The 17762-nt window shown below is 40.4% G+C and overlaps 1 protein-coding gene across 2 annotated transcripts in view; it reads left to right on the top strand.

Moving 5' to 3' along the window:
• SERPINF2 (serpin family F member 2) overlaps positions 1-17762 on the top strand; it is a 41300-nt gene that overhangs the window by 15483 nt on the left and 8055 nt on the right. For both annotated transcript variants that reach the window (XM_073667693.1, XM_073667692.1), the window contains exons 3-6: positions 6372-6771; positions 9927-10070; positions 14893-15096; positions 16553-16695. In XM_073667693.1, coding sequence (XP_073523794.1) covers positions 6372-6771; positions 9927-10070; positions 14893-15096; positions 16553-16695 — 891 coding nt within the window. The remainder of the gene's footprint in view (positions 1-6371; positions 6772-9926; positions 10071-14892; positions 15097-16552; positions 16696-17762) is intronic.

The following is a 17762-nucleotide window of genomic DNA, read 5'->3' as shown; positions in this document are numbered from 1 at the left end:
AAGTTATTTCTGCTAAGAAAGCTTTACAGTATGAGACTAAGTGCAGACAATGACATGCAGAAGCATATATTCTCTATTATGGAAGTGATATCACAGCTGAGATCAATTGGTGAAGATATTAAGGAAAGCCATGTAGCAGCAATATTATTGTGCAGTTTACCAGATTCATATACTGCTTTGATAAATGCACTAGAGACAAGACCTGAAACAGACATTACATTAGAGTTTGTGAAGACCAGACTCCTAGATGAATATCAAAGAAGGAAAGAACAAACAAATTATTCTTCTACTGAAAAAGATAATGGAAATGCTCTTTAAAGCTACAGAATCAAAAATACCCTATAATAAAGAGACAAGAGAATTTTTCAGATGTAAGAAAAAAGGACATTTAAAGAGAGACTGTACTATATAGAAAGCAGAACAGCAGAAATTACATCATAAAGAGAATACACAGAAGGTGAAAAACACTATTTCTGATTCATGTGAAAATAATTGGAATGGCACATATTTAAAGTGACTGATAAGAAATCCTTGTTGGGTTGGTTTATTGACTCAGGAGCAACAAGTCACATGACAAGTAATAAAAATTTCTTTACTGAACTTAATTTAAATGAGAAGGAAGCCATTTATCTTGCAGATGGAAGCAAAATAACTGCAGAAGGTGTTGGACAAGGAATGCTAAACTGTTTTAACAAGTTTGGGCATGATTCAAAAATACTTGTACAGGATGTGTTATATGTTACAGGATTAGAAGGAGGATTGTTATCTGTAAAACGTCTAACAGCTAAAGGACTTACTGTAAAATTCAAAGATGATGAGTGTACAATCCTAGCAGGAAACAAGGTAATAACCAATGTCAAGGCAGATGAAGAATTATATCATGTAGACACATTAAAGGAAAAGATGAAGTTGTGTACACATGATCACAAGAATTGTATTCACACGTGGCATAGACGTATAGGACACAGACATCCTGAAAGTATAATGGGGCTACAAAGGATCTATTGATATCTGATTCCTCTTTCTCAATTACTGTAAGCTGTGAATGTTGTATAAAATCCAAAGTCACAAGGATATCTATTCCTAAAGAAAGTGAAACGAAAAGCACAAGACCACTTGATTTGGTGCATACTGATGTATGTGGACCCATGAAAGTGACTACATCAGGAGGCACTAGATATATGGTGACTTTTATAGATGACTACTCAAGATACACAGTCACATACTTGTTCAAGAACAAAAGCAAAGTTTTCAGTAAACTAGTAGACTACGTGACAATGTCGAATAACAAGTTTCAGAGGAAGCCAATTGTCATTAGAAGTGATAATGGAGGTGAATTCACAGGACACCAAATAGAAAACTACTTAAGAAAAAATGGTATATAGCATCAAAAGACTGTCCCATACACACCTGAACAAAATGGAGTAGCAGAAAGGAAAAACAGAACTCTGACTGAAATGATAGTTTGGAATCTGTCAGCATACACCTTATCAGAGAAATATTGGGGTGAAGCAGCAATGACAGCTACATATCTACAGACGCGACTTTTTTCTAGAAAACTGAAAAAAAAACATTTGAACTGTGGCAAGGTATGAAACCAAGTGTAAATCATTTAAGAGTTTTTGGTTGTAAAGTTTTTGTATTCATTCCAACAGAAAAACGTTCCAAACTTCAAAATAGGTCCATGGAAGGAATATTTGTTGGATATGTGAAAATTGTAGTAGAATCCTAGATCCCAAAACACAGAGTTATGGTGAGTAACAGTGTGACATTCATTGAAGATCTAAATGAAGACACTATGATTTCACTGGAAACAAAAAATGAGAAAAACAGCAATGATATATAGCTGAAGGAATATCTGATGAAAAAGTTGAAATTAATAAAAAACAGAATACTGAAAGTGAAGAGATACAACTACAAACAGACACAGAACCAAGACTTTCAATAAGAGAAAACAAAGGAAAACCACCAATGCACCTTTCATACAAGGCAAGTACAACTAAAATTTATGAGCCTACCTCTTGGGAAGACATATCTCGACTTCCTGAAGAAGAAGCCAATAAATGGATAGAGGCAACAGAAATAGAAATAAAATCCATGCATGACTCAAAAACATGGACATTAACAAAATTACCATAAGGAAGAAAAACTATACAGTAGGATGTAAATGGGTTTTTAACGTAAAGTACCGAACAGATGGCACAGCTGAACGATACCGAGCAAGACTAGTAGCTAAAGGTTATTCTCAAAAATATGGAGAGGACTATGATGAAACATTTGCTCCAGTTGTCAAACAATTTTTTTATAATTGTCTCATTCAACCCTAGCCTGGCAGCTTCTGTTGCAGCCCCAATACGAAAAGAGTGGGTTGAAAAATATCGCCTAGTCCCAGGTAAAACAAAATAAACATTTCCTCAAAATGCTTCTGACTCAAATACTTCTTAATTCAACAAACTGGACATCTATGAATTTCCGGGAAACATATTAAGCTTAAACTAACACCTTTTTCCGATTGATCGTTTTTAGATTTAACAAGATGAATTATAATATGACCCGACCTTCTGCTCCCTGTTTACCCTTAGGCCAGTTTCACACGCCCTGATTTTTCTGGTACTGGAAATATCCGTGTCCGTTTGTGGCAACCGTGTGCCATCCATGTGCCGCGTCAGGAGCACACGTACCGGCGCCTGGGAATCCGTATACAGTTAGCGCTGTTCCCAAGCATCAGGTGCTGAACGCTGCCCTCATCATTGTCCCCTGCTCGCGCTGTGATCAACTCGAGCAAGGGACAATGAAGAGGGCAGCATTTAGCTTCCAGAGCTTGGGAACAGCTCTAACTGTACACTGATTCCCATGTGTCAGTACATGACACACTGATGTCATCCGTGTGTGTTCAGCATGGGACGTTTTGCGGACCGTGCAGCGTGTAAAAGAAAATGACGACATGTCTACATGTGGAAACACAGTGACATGTGCGTAGACCCGTAGATTTGAATGGGTCTGCATGTGTCAATATCTCCAGTACGTGTGGAAACTGTCACCACATGCTCCGAAAAATAGTAATGAAGCAGCTGCAGAAAAAAAGCAATGATTCAAATGTGTTAAAACAACAAGTACATAATTCCCTCAAAATGGAAGGAGTAGTAGGATCACTGTGTCCAGGATGGCAGATGTCCTTCTTATAACCCTTTAAAGAGTTGCATGTGTAAAAGTGCAATTTATCAAAATATATTAACTCCTTAAGGGCCAAGCAATTTTTCATTTTTGAACTTTCATTTTTCTTTCCCTGTCTTCCAAGAGCCGAAACTTCTTTTTCTGCTAGCAAAGCTATATGAGCGCTCGTCTTTTTATAGGACTAGTTGTATTTTTGAATGACACCATCCATTTTATCATACAGTTTACTGGAAAACTGTAAAAAAAATTCCAAGTTAATTGTGAAAATGGTAGTTTTGGGGTTTTGATTTTTTTTTTTCCTGTGTTCATTTTGCAGTAAAAATGTCCTGTAAATAAGATTACTCAGCAATCTTTGCTAGTTCCTTTAGGGGACTTGAACCTGAAATCGTCTTATCGCTTGTGCTATATACAGAAATACCACATCATTGCTGTATATAGGAAAAATCACTGTCTCCTATGACGCCCAGCCACAAGCTGGACATCACATGACCAGCACAGAGGCATTTAGCCGGCCCCCACCTGTCATAGCAACCCATCAGTTCACTGCGATCGCATCTCAGGGAAGCCAATGGCCACCCAATCTAACATCTGGGCTAGACTGCTGTGATTAAATGCAATTGATAGCGGCATTTTATAGGTTAACAGCAGCAATCGGCGGGCGCACCAGTCGCTGCTGTTAGAGGCAGATGCCAGCTGTGTATCCTAGCCGGCATCTGTCCTGTGTGCTGCGGTCTCTGCTTCTGAGCTCACTCAAGTCCTTGGGACACTCCTTGGTAGATGTAGCCATCATGGGGCATTAAGGGGTTAATAAACCTGCATGGTAAACACCGTTAAGAGAGAAAAAAAAAATACAATAAGTGATCTAAATGTCGCACATAACCCAGAATAGTATCAACAAAAACTATTTTATCGTGCAAAAAAGAAAAAAATGTTATGACCCTCAGAAGATTTTTAATAAAAAATTTGGTTCTTGGCAAAATAAAAATTGTCCATGGTAATAAGGTGTCAAACAGCAGCGATAATGTATCATTTGGGAGCAGTGGTTGAATTGCAGCATTATTATGACACTAAGGCTGTGTTCACACGATGCGTATTTCATGCGTTTCCGCGGCGTTTTTGCAGTTGCGTAAACGCCGCGGAAACGCATGAAAAACGCATGGTAGAAGGGAAGCAATGTTCCCCAATGGAAATCCGCATGGGCTGTGCCCATGATGCGGATTTTTCCGCAGCGTAAACGCTGCGGTCAAAAATCCGCAGCATGTCAATTAATTTTGCGGAAACGCGGCGATTTCGCCGCCATTGACTTGCATTAGAACGCGCCAATTCCGCAAGACAGCATTTGTACTTGCGTAATTGGTGCGTTCTAATGTGCGGATGGTACCCGGGTGTGGAGGAGAGGAGAGTCTCATCCACACCCAGGTACCATTAAAAAAGCTGTAAAAGAAGAATAAAATAAAAAATAAATGTATTCTTACCATCTGTCGGCCCGCACAGCGCTCCCGCTTGGTTCCCGGCACTTGCAGTGAGTGGTAGGACCTGCGGTGACGTCAGAGTCATGTGACGGGTCACGTGACGCTGACGTCGGCAGGTCTTTCAATTCAAAGTTGCCAGCGAGGGAGAACAGATTGAGCAGGACAGCGCGGGCCATCGGAGGTAAGTATATACACTCTCTCAGTTCACACTGTATAAATCCATGCTGTTTGCATGGATTTATATAGTGTGACCTAGTTATCAAGCACTTTCCAGGTGATGCTAACATCGCCTGGAAAGCGCTTGTCAATCTGCATGCGGAAACGCATGTGGATCCGCATGTATTCTGCAGGAAAAACGCATGCACAATCTGCATGCGTTTTTTCTGCCAGGGAGATGCAGAAATGATGCAGAAATTTTCTGCTTCATTTCTGCATCGTGTGCACATACCCTTAGGCTGAGTTCACACGATGCGTTTTTCATGCGTTTCCGCAGTTGCAGAAACGCCGCGGAAACGCATGAAAAACGCATGGTAGAAGGGCAGCAATGTTCCCCAATGGAAATCCGCATGTGCTGTGCCCATGATGCGGATTTTTCCGCAGCGTAAACGCTCAGGAAAAAATCCTGAGCATTTCTGCATCGTGTGCACATACCCTTACACTTTTTTAACTATTTCAAAATTGCATTGCGCCTCCTACAAACACATTTCACATTGAGCACTAGCAATTGTGCTTTCACTATGAATTACAGGCTTTCTTATATTACCACTAAAGCTAATTCTAAGAAGCTCCAGAAAGTAAATGAAGGGCAATTTCATGAATAAGCCTTAAAGTGGTTGTCTCACAAATTAAGTACATTTTGTATAATAGTGCTTGGAATAATAAGGATGTTTTTTTTTTGTTTTTTTGCTTTTTTTTAAATGTTCCTGTGCTGACACAATGTCATAAAAGTGCACCTGCTGTGTACTGTGTAATGACCATGTCTGACCGTGCAGAGCTCCACTACAGTATAATGCATCCCATAGTCCTCAATACAATATAATGCAGCCCCACATATAGAGTATAATGCAGCAGTCATATAGAGGAAAATGTAGCCCCCAGTCCTCCAGTATTATGGCCTTAGTGAGTTAAAAAATAAATATAATATTTAACTCTCCTGCTCGTTCCCCAGCAGCGCATCGCAGTAGCTCCATTGCCTTGCATAGCTCGGCGTGTGATAACGTCATGACGTTGCGTCAGAGGGGGAATGATGGGAGAGAGAGCGTCATGTGACTCTCTCTCCTCCATCATTACTATCAACTGTATCGGCATCTATGATGACATCGAGCCCTCCTGACTCACCAACCCCATAGCGGCAGCGGGTTGGAGGTCCCTGGGAGAGTGGGGGCCCTAGTCTGCCTGCCCATAACTCTGGCCATGTGTTTACCTCAGAGAGCAGCAGCTGTGATCCCCTGCTGTTTCCTCTATATACTCTCTTATCATAAGTGACTTATGTTTCCTCCCTTGGTCAGTAGCTGTAATCTGCTGACCATGAACTCTGCATGGTCCAAAGAAACAAATAACAGTATATAGCAGGGGCACATGTATAGGATTATCTCAACACAAGAACATTTTTTTTAACACCAATTGTGGAACTTATTATCACTCCAAGATCTATTAATTAAAATGTACTTTGCTCATGGAACAACCCCTTTAAGTTAATATGCTTTACTTCATTTGTCTCCATAGGAAGTGGATTTTGATGAAATAACGACGCCTGTTCATACAACAACTCCTTCTACAGAAGCAACCCCCTTAGACTCTACCGCAGACAGTTGGCTGTATTTCTATTCTTCTACATTCACCACTGCTACGACGACAGCAGCGCCAGAAGACATTTCTGAACCAGACCCAACAACAGCTCTTGTGACTGAGGAAAACTCGCAAGAAGAGGATGAAGACGTAACATCCTCATCATCTGAAAATGTTTGTAAAGGAGAAGTGTCACATGCAGACAAGCAAGCATTCGAAAAAGCAATGAACGCATTTGGCATGGACCTTCTGAAACAGGTTCATCAGGAATCTAATAACCCAAATGTAGTGGTGTCACCTTTTAGCATTGCTCTTGGTCTCTTACAACTAGCACTAGGTAATGACAATGTGATCTGTGCCATACATGGTGCATGATTTATAATTGACATGAGCAAAATGTATATTTGCATCGGTGTACTGTGTGTGTGTGTGTGTGTGTGTGTGTGTGTGTGTGTGTGTGTGTGTGTGTGTGTGTGTGTGTGTGTGTGTGTGTGTGTATAAAATGTGTCGTGGACGAAAAGTGTTGACACCCTTCAATTTGTTCCAGAAAATTATTGCAATCACAAATGTTTTGTTACACACGTTTATTTCCTTTGTGTGCATTGGAGCAACAGAAAAAAGGGCAAATTGGACATAATTTCACACCCCAAAATTTTGTTTTCACCCTCAACTTAAAGGGGTTGTCCGGTCAAACCAACAAGTTTGCAGTCACTCTGTGTGACTGCAGACTTATGAATCCACAGTGCATGCGCTGGAGGGAGATTCGCCAGTTTCAGAGCCAAGACTGGAGAGTATGTATGAGTTATACATACCCCCGCCAGTGGGTGCGGCCTTGCTCTCCATACACTTGTATTGAGCGAGGCAGTGACCTCTAGTCGGACATGCCCATTGGCCGTCCGCGTCACTAGACTGGGCATGGTCTCGCTCTATAGAAATGTATGGAGCGAGGTGGCGCCCACTGGCCGGGGGTATGTATAACCGGTCCCGGGTCTGAACCTGGTGAATTCCCCCAGCGCATGCACTGTCTGCAGTGCACAAAGTGACTGCAGACTTATCGGTTTTGACCAGACAACCCCTTTAATGTTTGGTTGCACACCCTTTGGAATAAATAACTGCAATCAATCACTTCCTATTACAATTAACAAGCTTCTTAACAACTCTCCACTGGAATTTTGGACCACTTCTCTTTTGCAAACTGCTCCAGGTCTCTCATTTTTGAAGCAATTTTAAGATCCCTCCATGGAAGTTCAATGGGATTTAGATCCAATCTCATTGCTGGCCACTTCAAAACTCTCCAGCGCTTTGTTTCCATCCATTTCTGGGTGCTTCTTGAAGTATGTTTAGTGTCATTGTCCTGCTGGAAGACCCATGACCTAGGATGCAAACCCAGCTTTCTGACAGAGGGCACTACATTGCCACCCAAAATCTGTTGGTAATATTCAGATTTTTTGATGCCTTGCACACAGTCAATAGATTGAAAGGAATATAATGTGAAATTCAAATGGTTTTCCCTGCGCTGCTGGTCCGCCATGTGGAAAGGACATCTCAGAATCCAAAACTTCCAATAAAGAATTTTTATTTCTATTTGTTACAATTTAAAATCTACGGGTTTAGAAGTTTTTCCAACTTCTTCATCAGGATGGGATATAACAAATATCCTGATGAAGAAGTAGGAAAAACTTCGAAACACTTTGCGCTTTTTGTCCTTCCAGTATTTCTACATTGCACACAGTCAAGGCACCCAATGGCAGAGGCAGCAAAACAACCCCAAAACATCCTTGAACCTTCACGATATTTGACTCTAGGTACTGTGTTCTTTTCTTTATTTACTGAAAATGGAATGAGATCTACAATCAAACGATGTTCTTTACCAAAAAAACTTTCTTGGTATCATCTGTCTAAAAGTTGCTTACTCACGTACATTTTGGCAAGCTGCAGTCTAGCATTTTTATGTCTGTCAGCAGTGGGGTCCTCCTGGGTCTCGTGCCATAGCGTTTCATTGATATGTCAACGGATAGTTTGCACTGACACTGAAGCACCCTGAGCCTGCAGGACTGCTTTAATTTCTTTGAAACTTGATTGGGGCTGCTTATCCACCATCCAGATTATCCTGCATTGCAACCTTTCATCAATTTTTCTCTGCCGTCCACATCAGGGAGATTAGCTACAGTTTCATGGGTTGTAAACTTCTTGCTTATGTTGCGCACCATGGACAAAGGAACATGAAGATCTCTGGAGATGGACTTGTAATCTTGAGTTTGTTGATATTGTTCCAAAATGTTGGTTCTCAGACAATTCTCTTCTCCTCTTTCTGTTCTTCATGCTTAGTTTGGCACACACAAACACACAATGCAAAGATTGTCAACTTCTCCCATTTTTATCTGGTTTCAGGTGGGATCTTCATATTGCCCACACCTGTTACTTACCACAGGTAAGTTTCAACAAGCATCCCATGCTTGAAACAAAGTTGTTTACCCTTTACTTGGAAAAGGTGCCAACAATTTTGTCTGGACCATTTTTGGGGTTTTATGTGAAATGATGTCCAATTTGTCTTTTTTTTTCTCTGTTTGTGTTGTTCCAATACACACAAAGGAAATAGACATTTTTATTACAAAACATGTGTAATTGCAATAATTTTCTGGGAGAAATACCTCATTTTCTGGAACAATTTCAAGGGTGTTAACACTTTCAGCCATGACTGTATATGTGTGTGTTTTATTTTAAGTTTGATCCTGTTTCATAGGAAAAAAAATCTATACTGCCATTCCCTTGTTCATGAATACATTGAGGGCTTCTATTTGAGTCCCTAAAAAACAGGATTGAGACATGCCTTATCTGAAGAAATTGATTTTAGTTAGAAAAATGGAATACAGAATGTGAATCTTTTGGACTCCTTTTATCCTTCTTTCCAGCAGTATCTGTCTGTTAAATGATTTACAATGGCATATGAAACTACCTCTGGAAAAAATGTTTTCGATTTGTAAAACTGAAGTAAATGGCTCAGCCCTGATCACTTCTGAATCCCCTTTTTCAGGAATCCAGAAATAAGCACCTAGTGCAGACGTGAACCAGGGAATAGATTTGGACTGAATCCAGCGCCAAATTCACACCTATATAGTGGATTAGAGTGTAGGACCAGCTTTTTACTGGCTCCATTCTCTAGTACAGAATTGCTCTGTAAAATATAGAAACTAAACTGGGTCTTTGAAAAGTGTCCAAATTGTCGCTTTGTTACATATGCAATAGAGTTCCAGAAGACCTACCCAAAGGCTCTCCTTCATTGACTGGTATTAAAACCATCCAACTAAGGAACCTTTTTGCTTTTGAAGAACGAAATCTAAACGATGCATAAAAAGAAATGGATCTGATTGGCTCTTTGACCAAATGTCAATATTGCTAATTATCAAATCTTTATCTAAGAATATCTTGAAATCCTATTTGTTCTGTGTTGCTTCATTATTAACAAATCTTTTATTTATTTATTTTATTTAGGTGCTGAGAATCAAACCGAGAGGAAGATACTGGAAACACTCCATGTGGAGTCATTACAATGTCTGCACGAGAAGTTGCAGATGGTGACAAAGCGGCTAGTCCAAACTTCTCTAAATGTAGCTACTCGAATATATGTTAAAAAAGGTGTGTGTACTAAATGGAGAAATGTGTACTTTTATTTCTGAACGCCCTTTCTGCCATGTACACGTTCCCTGTAATGCTTAGGTTGAAAGGAGTATTACAGTCTAAAAAAATGATCACCTATTCGATTGTAAGATCAGTGTGGACTCCAGAAGTTGAAGGGAGTGTTCGGTCATCCCATTACCCTGCTGCTTCGTTCACTGTCTTCTGGGGTGACTATGATAGTCCAGCAGTCTATTCCTCTTCTACTGATAGGCTTGTGGCCAGGGGAGAACAGAGCTCACAAATACCCTGTTCTGAAAGTTGATTGGAAGTTACAACAGTAGACCCACATAAATCACTTATCCAAAGCAGGGGTTGCCAACTTTTGGCTTGAAAACTGTCAGCCAACTTGGTGCATTAGTGCCAGATCAAGCAACCAACAATGAAGAGAAGGTTCCCGATGGTGACTTTTGTGAGTAGCCCTGCATAGAACAGCAGATCTGGATGCACATATACTGGCAAGGGGGATAGCACTCAGCCCAATATATACTGTGTTCCAAATTATTATGCAAATAATATTTTCTCAGATTTTCCCAAATTACCTATATGAATTGCAGTCATTGTAATTTTCCAGTCAAATAACTATTAGAGTACAATTGAAAGGTTTTTGTACAAACTGCCTATGATAACAGTATATTTTTTAAAAAATAAAAAACTCAAACTGCACTCAAAATGCATGTTCCAAATTATTATGCACAGCAGAGTTTTCAACCTTTTCATTTTAATAAAGAACAAAAAAATGGTCATTTTTGAAATTATAAGCATTAGCAGGTTATTACAAACTGAAGTCAAACAGTTTTCAACTCAAAACTTTATTCTAGGTGATGTTACATTTGCACATAGGACCCCTTGTTCGAAAGGAGCTTCTGAACTCTCTCGTCCATTGAATTTGTCAGGTTTTGGATGGTTTCTGCTTCAATTGTTTTGCATGAGGCCAGAATACCCTCCCAGAGCTGTTGCTTTGATGTGAACTGCCTCCCGCCATCATAGACACTTCTTTTGATGATGCTCCAGAGGTTCTCAATGGGGTTGAGGTCAGGGGAGCATGGGTGCCACACCATAAATTTGTCCCCTTTTATGCCCATAGCAGCCAGAGATGCAGATGTGTTATGTGCAGCATGAGACGGGGCATTATCATGCATGAAATGATCTCGATGGTCCAGATGGATGGAGTGGAGGATGGCTGGTTGATGAACACCCCATGCACACACGGCTACGGCGCTAACAAGGAGGAGGTGGAGTAATGTTTTGGACTGGAATCATGGAGAGAGAGATTGTCGGCCCTTTTAGGATCCCTGAAGGGGTAAAGATGAACTCCATAATGTATGTTGAGTTTCTCAAACAGCACTTCCTTCCATGGGTCAAGAAGAAGAACCGTGCATTCCGCAGCAAGATCATTTTCATGCATGATAATGCCCGTCTCATGCTGCACGTAACACATCTGCATCTCTGGCTGCTATGGGCATAAAAGGGGACAAACTTATGGTGTGGCACCCATGCTCCCCTGACCTCAACCCCATTGAGAACCTCTGGAGCATCATCAAAAGGAGTGTCTATGATGGCGGGAGGCAGTTCACATCTAAGCAACAGCTCTGGGAGGGTATTCTGTCCTCATGCAAAACAATTGAAGCAGAAACCATCCAAAACCTGACAAATTCAATGGACGAGAGAGTTCAGAAGCTCCTTTCGAACAAGCGGTCCTATGTGCAAATGTTACATCACCTAGAATAAAGTTTTGAGTTGAAAACTGTTTGATTTCAGTTTGTAATAACCTGCTAATGATTATAATTTCAAAAATGACCATATTTTTGTTCTTTATTAAAATGAAAAGGTTGAAAACTCTGCTGTGCATAATAATTTGGAACATGCATTTTGACTGCAGTTTGAGTTTTTTATTTTTTTTTAAATATACTGTTATCATAGGCAGTTTGTACAAAAACCTTTCAATTGTACTCTAATAGTTATTTGACTTGAAAATTACAATGATTGCAATTCATATAGGTAATTTGGGAAAATCTGAGAAAATATTATTTGCATAATAATTTGGAACACAGTGTAATATTATGGGATAGTGCAGATCTGCGAGTATTTTCACATGCTGCAAGTGGCTCCGATATTCAGATCACTTGTATCCATACAAGTCTAAGGGTGCGTGTGAAATCTCAGACTGCACTCAAATGAAATCCGAGTGCAGTCCAATGTACATCACAGAGACCATGGAGAAGAGGGAGAAATTAAGTCCTCCGTATTTTCCGCACCTTGTTCTGCGATTCTCTCATGTAAGAGAATCGGATCACAATCAGATGACTCTCAGATCAAACTCTGACAGAGTTTGAGCCAAGTGCCATTATCATAATCTGCTTGATTCTTTGGCATTAGAGAATAGACAGCAGTGTGAGCGAACCCTTAGAGAGATGATTGAAGTTGGATACAATGGTGTGGTGAGTGTGCTTGATGCAAGAATAACAAATGGTGATAAAATACAAACCCTTGGAAGTAAGCATACCGCTCATAAGGGATGTGGTACACAGTCTTGGTGTGATTTCTGTGGGTAAGCTTTGTCTGTCATTATACCTTTTAATAGGGGTGCTGGATGTGGCTCGCAGCCATCTCTCAGAACTGAACGTGGCTGTCAAGGTAAGAAAGGTTGAGGACCACTGATCCAGAAAATATGTGATTATTCTGTAGACTGAAATATCCCTTTTTAAGGTTTTCATTGTGATCTAAAACACTAACAAAATTCCCCAAATTCTGCTCGCTATATGAACAAACTTCTATGGTCTACAGTACAGACCGAAAGTTTGGACACACCTTCTCATTTAAATATTTTTCTGTATTTTCATGACTATGAAAATTGTACATTCACACTGAAGGCATCAAAACTATGAATTAACACATGTGGAATTATATACTTAACAAAAAAGTGTGAAACAACTGAAAATATGTCTTATATTCTAGGTTCTTCAAAGTAGCCACCTTTTGCTTTGATGACTGCTTTGCACACTCTTGGCATTCTCTTGATGAGCTTCAAGAGGTAGTCACCGGAAATGGTTTTCACTTCACAGGTGTGCCCTGTCAGGTTTAATAAGTGGGATTTCTTGCCTTATAAATGGGGTTGGGACCATCAGTTGTGTTGTGCAGAAGTCAGGTGGATACACAGCTGATAGTCCTACTGAATAGACTGTTAGCTGCTTTTTTCTTGCCATAATACAAATTCTAAGTAAAGAAAAATGAGTGGCCATCATTACTTTAAGAAATGAAGATCAGTCAATCCGAAAAATTGGGCAAACTTTGAAAGTGTCCCCAAGTGCAGTTGCAAAAACCATCAAGTGCTACAAAGAAACTGGCTCACATGAGGACCGCCCCAGGAAAGGGAAGACCAAGAGTCACCTCTGCTTCTGAGGATAAGTTTATCCGAGTCACCAGCCTCTGAAATCGCAGGTTAACAGCAGCTCAGATTAGAGACCAGGTCAATGCCACACAGAGTTCTAGCAGCAGACACATCTCTACAACAACTGTTAAGAGGAGACTTTGTGCAGCAGGCCTTCATGGTAAAATAGCTGCTAGGAATCCACTGCTAAGGACAGGAAACAAGCAGAAGAGACTTGTTTGGGCTACAGAACACAAGGAATGGACATTAGACAAGTGGAAATCTGTGCTTTGGTCTGATGAGTCCAAATTTGAGATCTTTGGTTCCAACCACCGTGTCTTTGTGCGACGCAGAAAACTCTACATGCCTGGTTCCCACCGTGAAGCATGGAGGAGGAGGTGTGATGGTGTGGGGGTGCTTTGCTGGTGACACTGTTGGGATTTATTGAAAATTGAAGGCATACTGAACCAACATGTTTACCACAGCATCTTGCAGCGGCATGCTATTCCATCCGGTTTGGGTTTAGTTGGACCATCATTTATTTTTCAACAGGACAATGACTCCAAACACACCTCCAGGCTGTTTAAGGGCTATTTGACCAAGAAGGAGAGTGATGGGGTGCTACGCCAGATAAACTGGCCTCCACAGTCACCAGACCTGAACCCAAGTGAGATGGTTTGGGGTGAGCTGGACCGCAGAGTGAAAGCAAAAGGGCCAACAAGTGCTAAGCATCTCTGGGAACTCCTTCAAGATTGTTGGAAGACCATTTCCGGTGACTACCTCTTGAAGCTCATCAAGAGAATGCCAAGAGTGTGCAAAGCAGTCATCAAAGCAAAAGGTGGATACGTTGAAGAACCTAGAATATAAGACCTATTTTCAGTTGTTTCACACTTTTTTATTAAGTATATAATTCCACATGTGTTAATTCATAGTTTTGATGCCTTCAGTGTTAATGTACAATTTTCATAGTCATGAAAATACAGAAAAATATTTAAATGAGAAGGTGTGTCCAACTTTTGGTCTGTACTGTATATTGCATGCATATAGAACTAAAGATTAGCAAGGTATCAGTCCTGACATAGTTTTAACCTTTTTGATTTCTTGCCTCGAAATGTTATAGTAGAGGGGTAGATACTAGCCTAAGGCACTAGGTGAACAATATCTGGATGGAAAAAAAAAAAGTTTGGAAGATTAGGGATGAGGGGCAATTTAAATTATTTTTCTATCCAACATCTCTTCTGTGGGGCTTCAGTGACCACTGACCAGGTGAGCCCGGGACATATTAGAAAACTCCTGCTGACATGGTCTTCTGTTGAACTCACCATTATCCATAATTGATTGGGTTTTTACAAAATGTATTTGCAATCGGTGATTAAGATTATTGTTGCACTGTGATTTTTTCATTATCCTTAGATTTTCATATAAAAAAAAACTTTCTGAAGAGATCTGAGAGGCTATATGGGACGAAGCCTGTGAACCTCATACCGAATATGCAGCAGAATCTGGAGGTGATAAACAAGTGGGTTAAGGAAGCCACCAGAGGAAAAATCACAAACTTTCTCTCCAGCATCCCAGGAGATATTGTCTTAATGCTCCTCAATGCTATACATTTCAAAGGTAATATACTTTCCTTAAAATGATATAGTATGTCTATAGGTTTGTTTGGCTCTTTGTAGCTCCTATTACTATAGTGCCCCTGTACTGAATAAGTAAGTCACACAGATGCACTGTGGAGAGGTAATGTTTATGCACAGGCTGCATTATGGACTATATTAGGCCAGCAGTATATGTCCATAACGTAGATCAAGATTAAAAGGTGGGAACAATGGGGTGATAACGTATATATTCGGGAAGAAATACAGAGGAAGCGTGCTCATCTATTGGGTTGTGATGGGCACATCTGACTAAAGAAGTGTGGGAAAAAACGCTGCTGCAGGTCTGAGTGCAGAGGGACAAACGGACTTCAGCTGAAGAATTAGAGAGATGTAGTGGACATCCAGGGGTGTGGTGCTGTACCTGTGCTGCTTGGTAAAGAGGAGTCTTCACATGGACAGAGATGCATGCAAGATAGTAGTTGATTCAATCAATGCATTTCAGAGCCATACTGGCTTCTTTCTCAAGACAAAAACTACCTGTTTTTTGTCTTGAGAAAGGAGTCAGTACAGCTCTGAAATGCATTGATTGAATCAACTACTATCTTCTTATTCATCTCTGTCCCTGTGAAGACTCCTCTTTACCAAGCAGCACAGGTACAGCACCACACCCCTGGATGTCTACTACATCCCTCTACAAAGTAGTTCCGACAGAATTACCGGCATAGCTAAAATCTCAAATAAACTCCTAACGAACTATGGAAATCTCTGTTTGAAATTTCAAGGCTTTTTAAGAAGTCAGCGATTTTATTTATTTTTTTAAACAAAAAAATGGACCAAGTATGTCCTTCAGTGTTTTGGATCAAATTTTCATCAGTTTGGACCATCAGTCAGTTTTTACCATCAGCATTTAATTATTTTTTTTTGGAGGGGGGGAGTAGGTGGAAAAGGAGGAAGGGTGAGAGGGGGAAGTCATCTGAAAAGTCTTCTCAAGTCTCTCCTATCAAACGAACATGTAAAGCAGATGGCATCCAGGTGCTTATTTATTTATTTATTTTTTTTTATTAGACCCATAGACGACTTGCCATGGCGAGTTTGAGCCATGTCTCAGATCAAATTTGGACACATCTACGTGCTTTGGTGCGGACAACCCAGTCCCCAAAATTACACGGACATGTGAACAAACCCATAGAATATAAATTGTATCCATGAAAAATGTGGCTAGAATGTGTGAAAAACTGACGCCTGAATGAGTTCTTACTGGTAAGTAGTTTTAATAACTTAGAAATATGGAAAAAAAACTGATTTTCTCTGGGCATTCAATGTGATAACGTGCAAAATTATATGCCCCAAAGTCTCCAAGCTGACCCTTTAGAATTCAGATTCAAGTACAAATCTAGAAAAGTAACATTGTGTGTTATAATAAAAGCAACTCTTCGGTTGGTACTTGTAATGAGGCACGTTGTCCTCTATTTGTGCAGGAATTTGGAGAAATAGATTCGACCCTGCTAATACTATATCAGATGCATTTAGCATAAGTGATGACGAGACTGTAACTGTGGATATGATGCAAGCCGTGAAGTATCCTCTTAGTTATTTTACAAGTGATAGGCTGGAGAGCCAGGTAAGTGCACAAATTCAGATTTTTTTTTTCCATTTTCTGGGAAATTATTTTAGTGCAATAAGGCTTGGTAATACACAGTGATATTGCCCTACTTTTATTTCTGTTTCACATAACTGTAGCATCAGTTTACTTTGCCTGTATTGTGGTTTTTGGATCATAATCATTGGAATCTATCAAGTTGTTAATTAATGTCATTAGACCTGTGCTACGTGGATGGAGGGATCCTTCACATTATTTTTACTATTAAAGGGAACCTGTCGTAACCCTAAACGCTATTTTCCTGTAGATTTAGAATCAATCTGCAGGTTTATAACATTACAATGCTGTCGGGCCACCTTACTAAAAGTCCAGCTACTTGGAGAAAATTAACTTTATTCCTCCCAGGGGGCACTGAATTTCAGTCACAGAGGCAGGGCGGAGCAGCTACAGTCACCACCCTGCGCACAGTGAGCGGCTGCTGTAGGCACGCCCCGACACCTTGATTAACACCTCAAACTGCGGAGCATCCATGCAGAGCGAGCTGTCAATTTAGGTGCAAGGGCGTGCCTACAGCCGCCGCTCGCAGTTTACTGTGCAGTGACTAAAGACGCTCCAGCATGCCTCTGTGACTGAAAGCCAACGGCCCCCAGGAGAAATAAAGTTCATTTTCTCTCAGTAGCCGTACTTTCAGTGATACGATTGGACAACATTGTAACACTATTAGCCTGTAGATTAATCCTAGATCTTCAGATTAAAGGGAATATGTCAGCATACTTTTGCTATGTAATCTGAGGACAGCATGAAGTAGGGGTTAAAACACTGAATTCAGCGATGTGATACTTATCTGGCTGTGTGCTGTTGTTCACTTATGATAAAGGTTTTGTCACCAGGTGATCATTACTGGCTAGGTCTCATGCAACTGCTAGCCTAACCACACCCCCTCCTATGATAAGCAGCTCACTGTCAATAGATAATGTACATACAAAGCTGTGGTGTGGGCGGGGGCAGCTTTCTTAGTTCTTCATGCTACATCTAGTTGTATTCTGTGTTACAACTGCTGCACCCAGTAAACTAAGTGATACATCGCT

The sequence above is a fragment of the Phyllobates terribilis genome, unplaced genomic scaffold (assembly GCF_046119375.1).
Source record: "Phyllobates terribilis strain yellow unplaced genomic scaffold, ASM4611937v1 Scaffold_2__4_contigs__length_985480577, whole genome shotgun sequence".
Classification (NCBI taxonomy): Eukaryota; Metazoa; Chordata; class Amphibia; order Anura; family Dendrobatidae; genus Phyllobates; species Phyllobates terribilis.
Note: the sequence above shows the minus strand (reverse complement) of the source record. Positions and strands in the feature narration are given on the sequence as shown.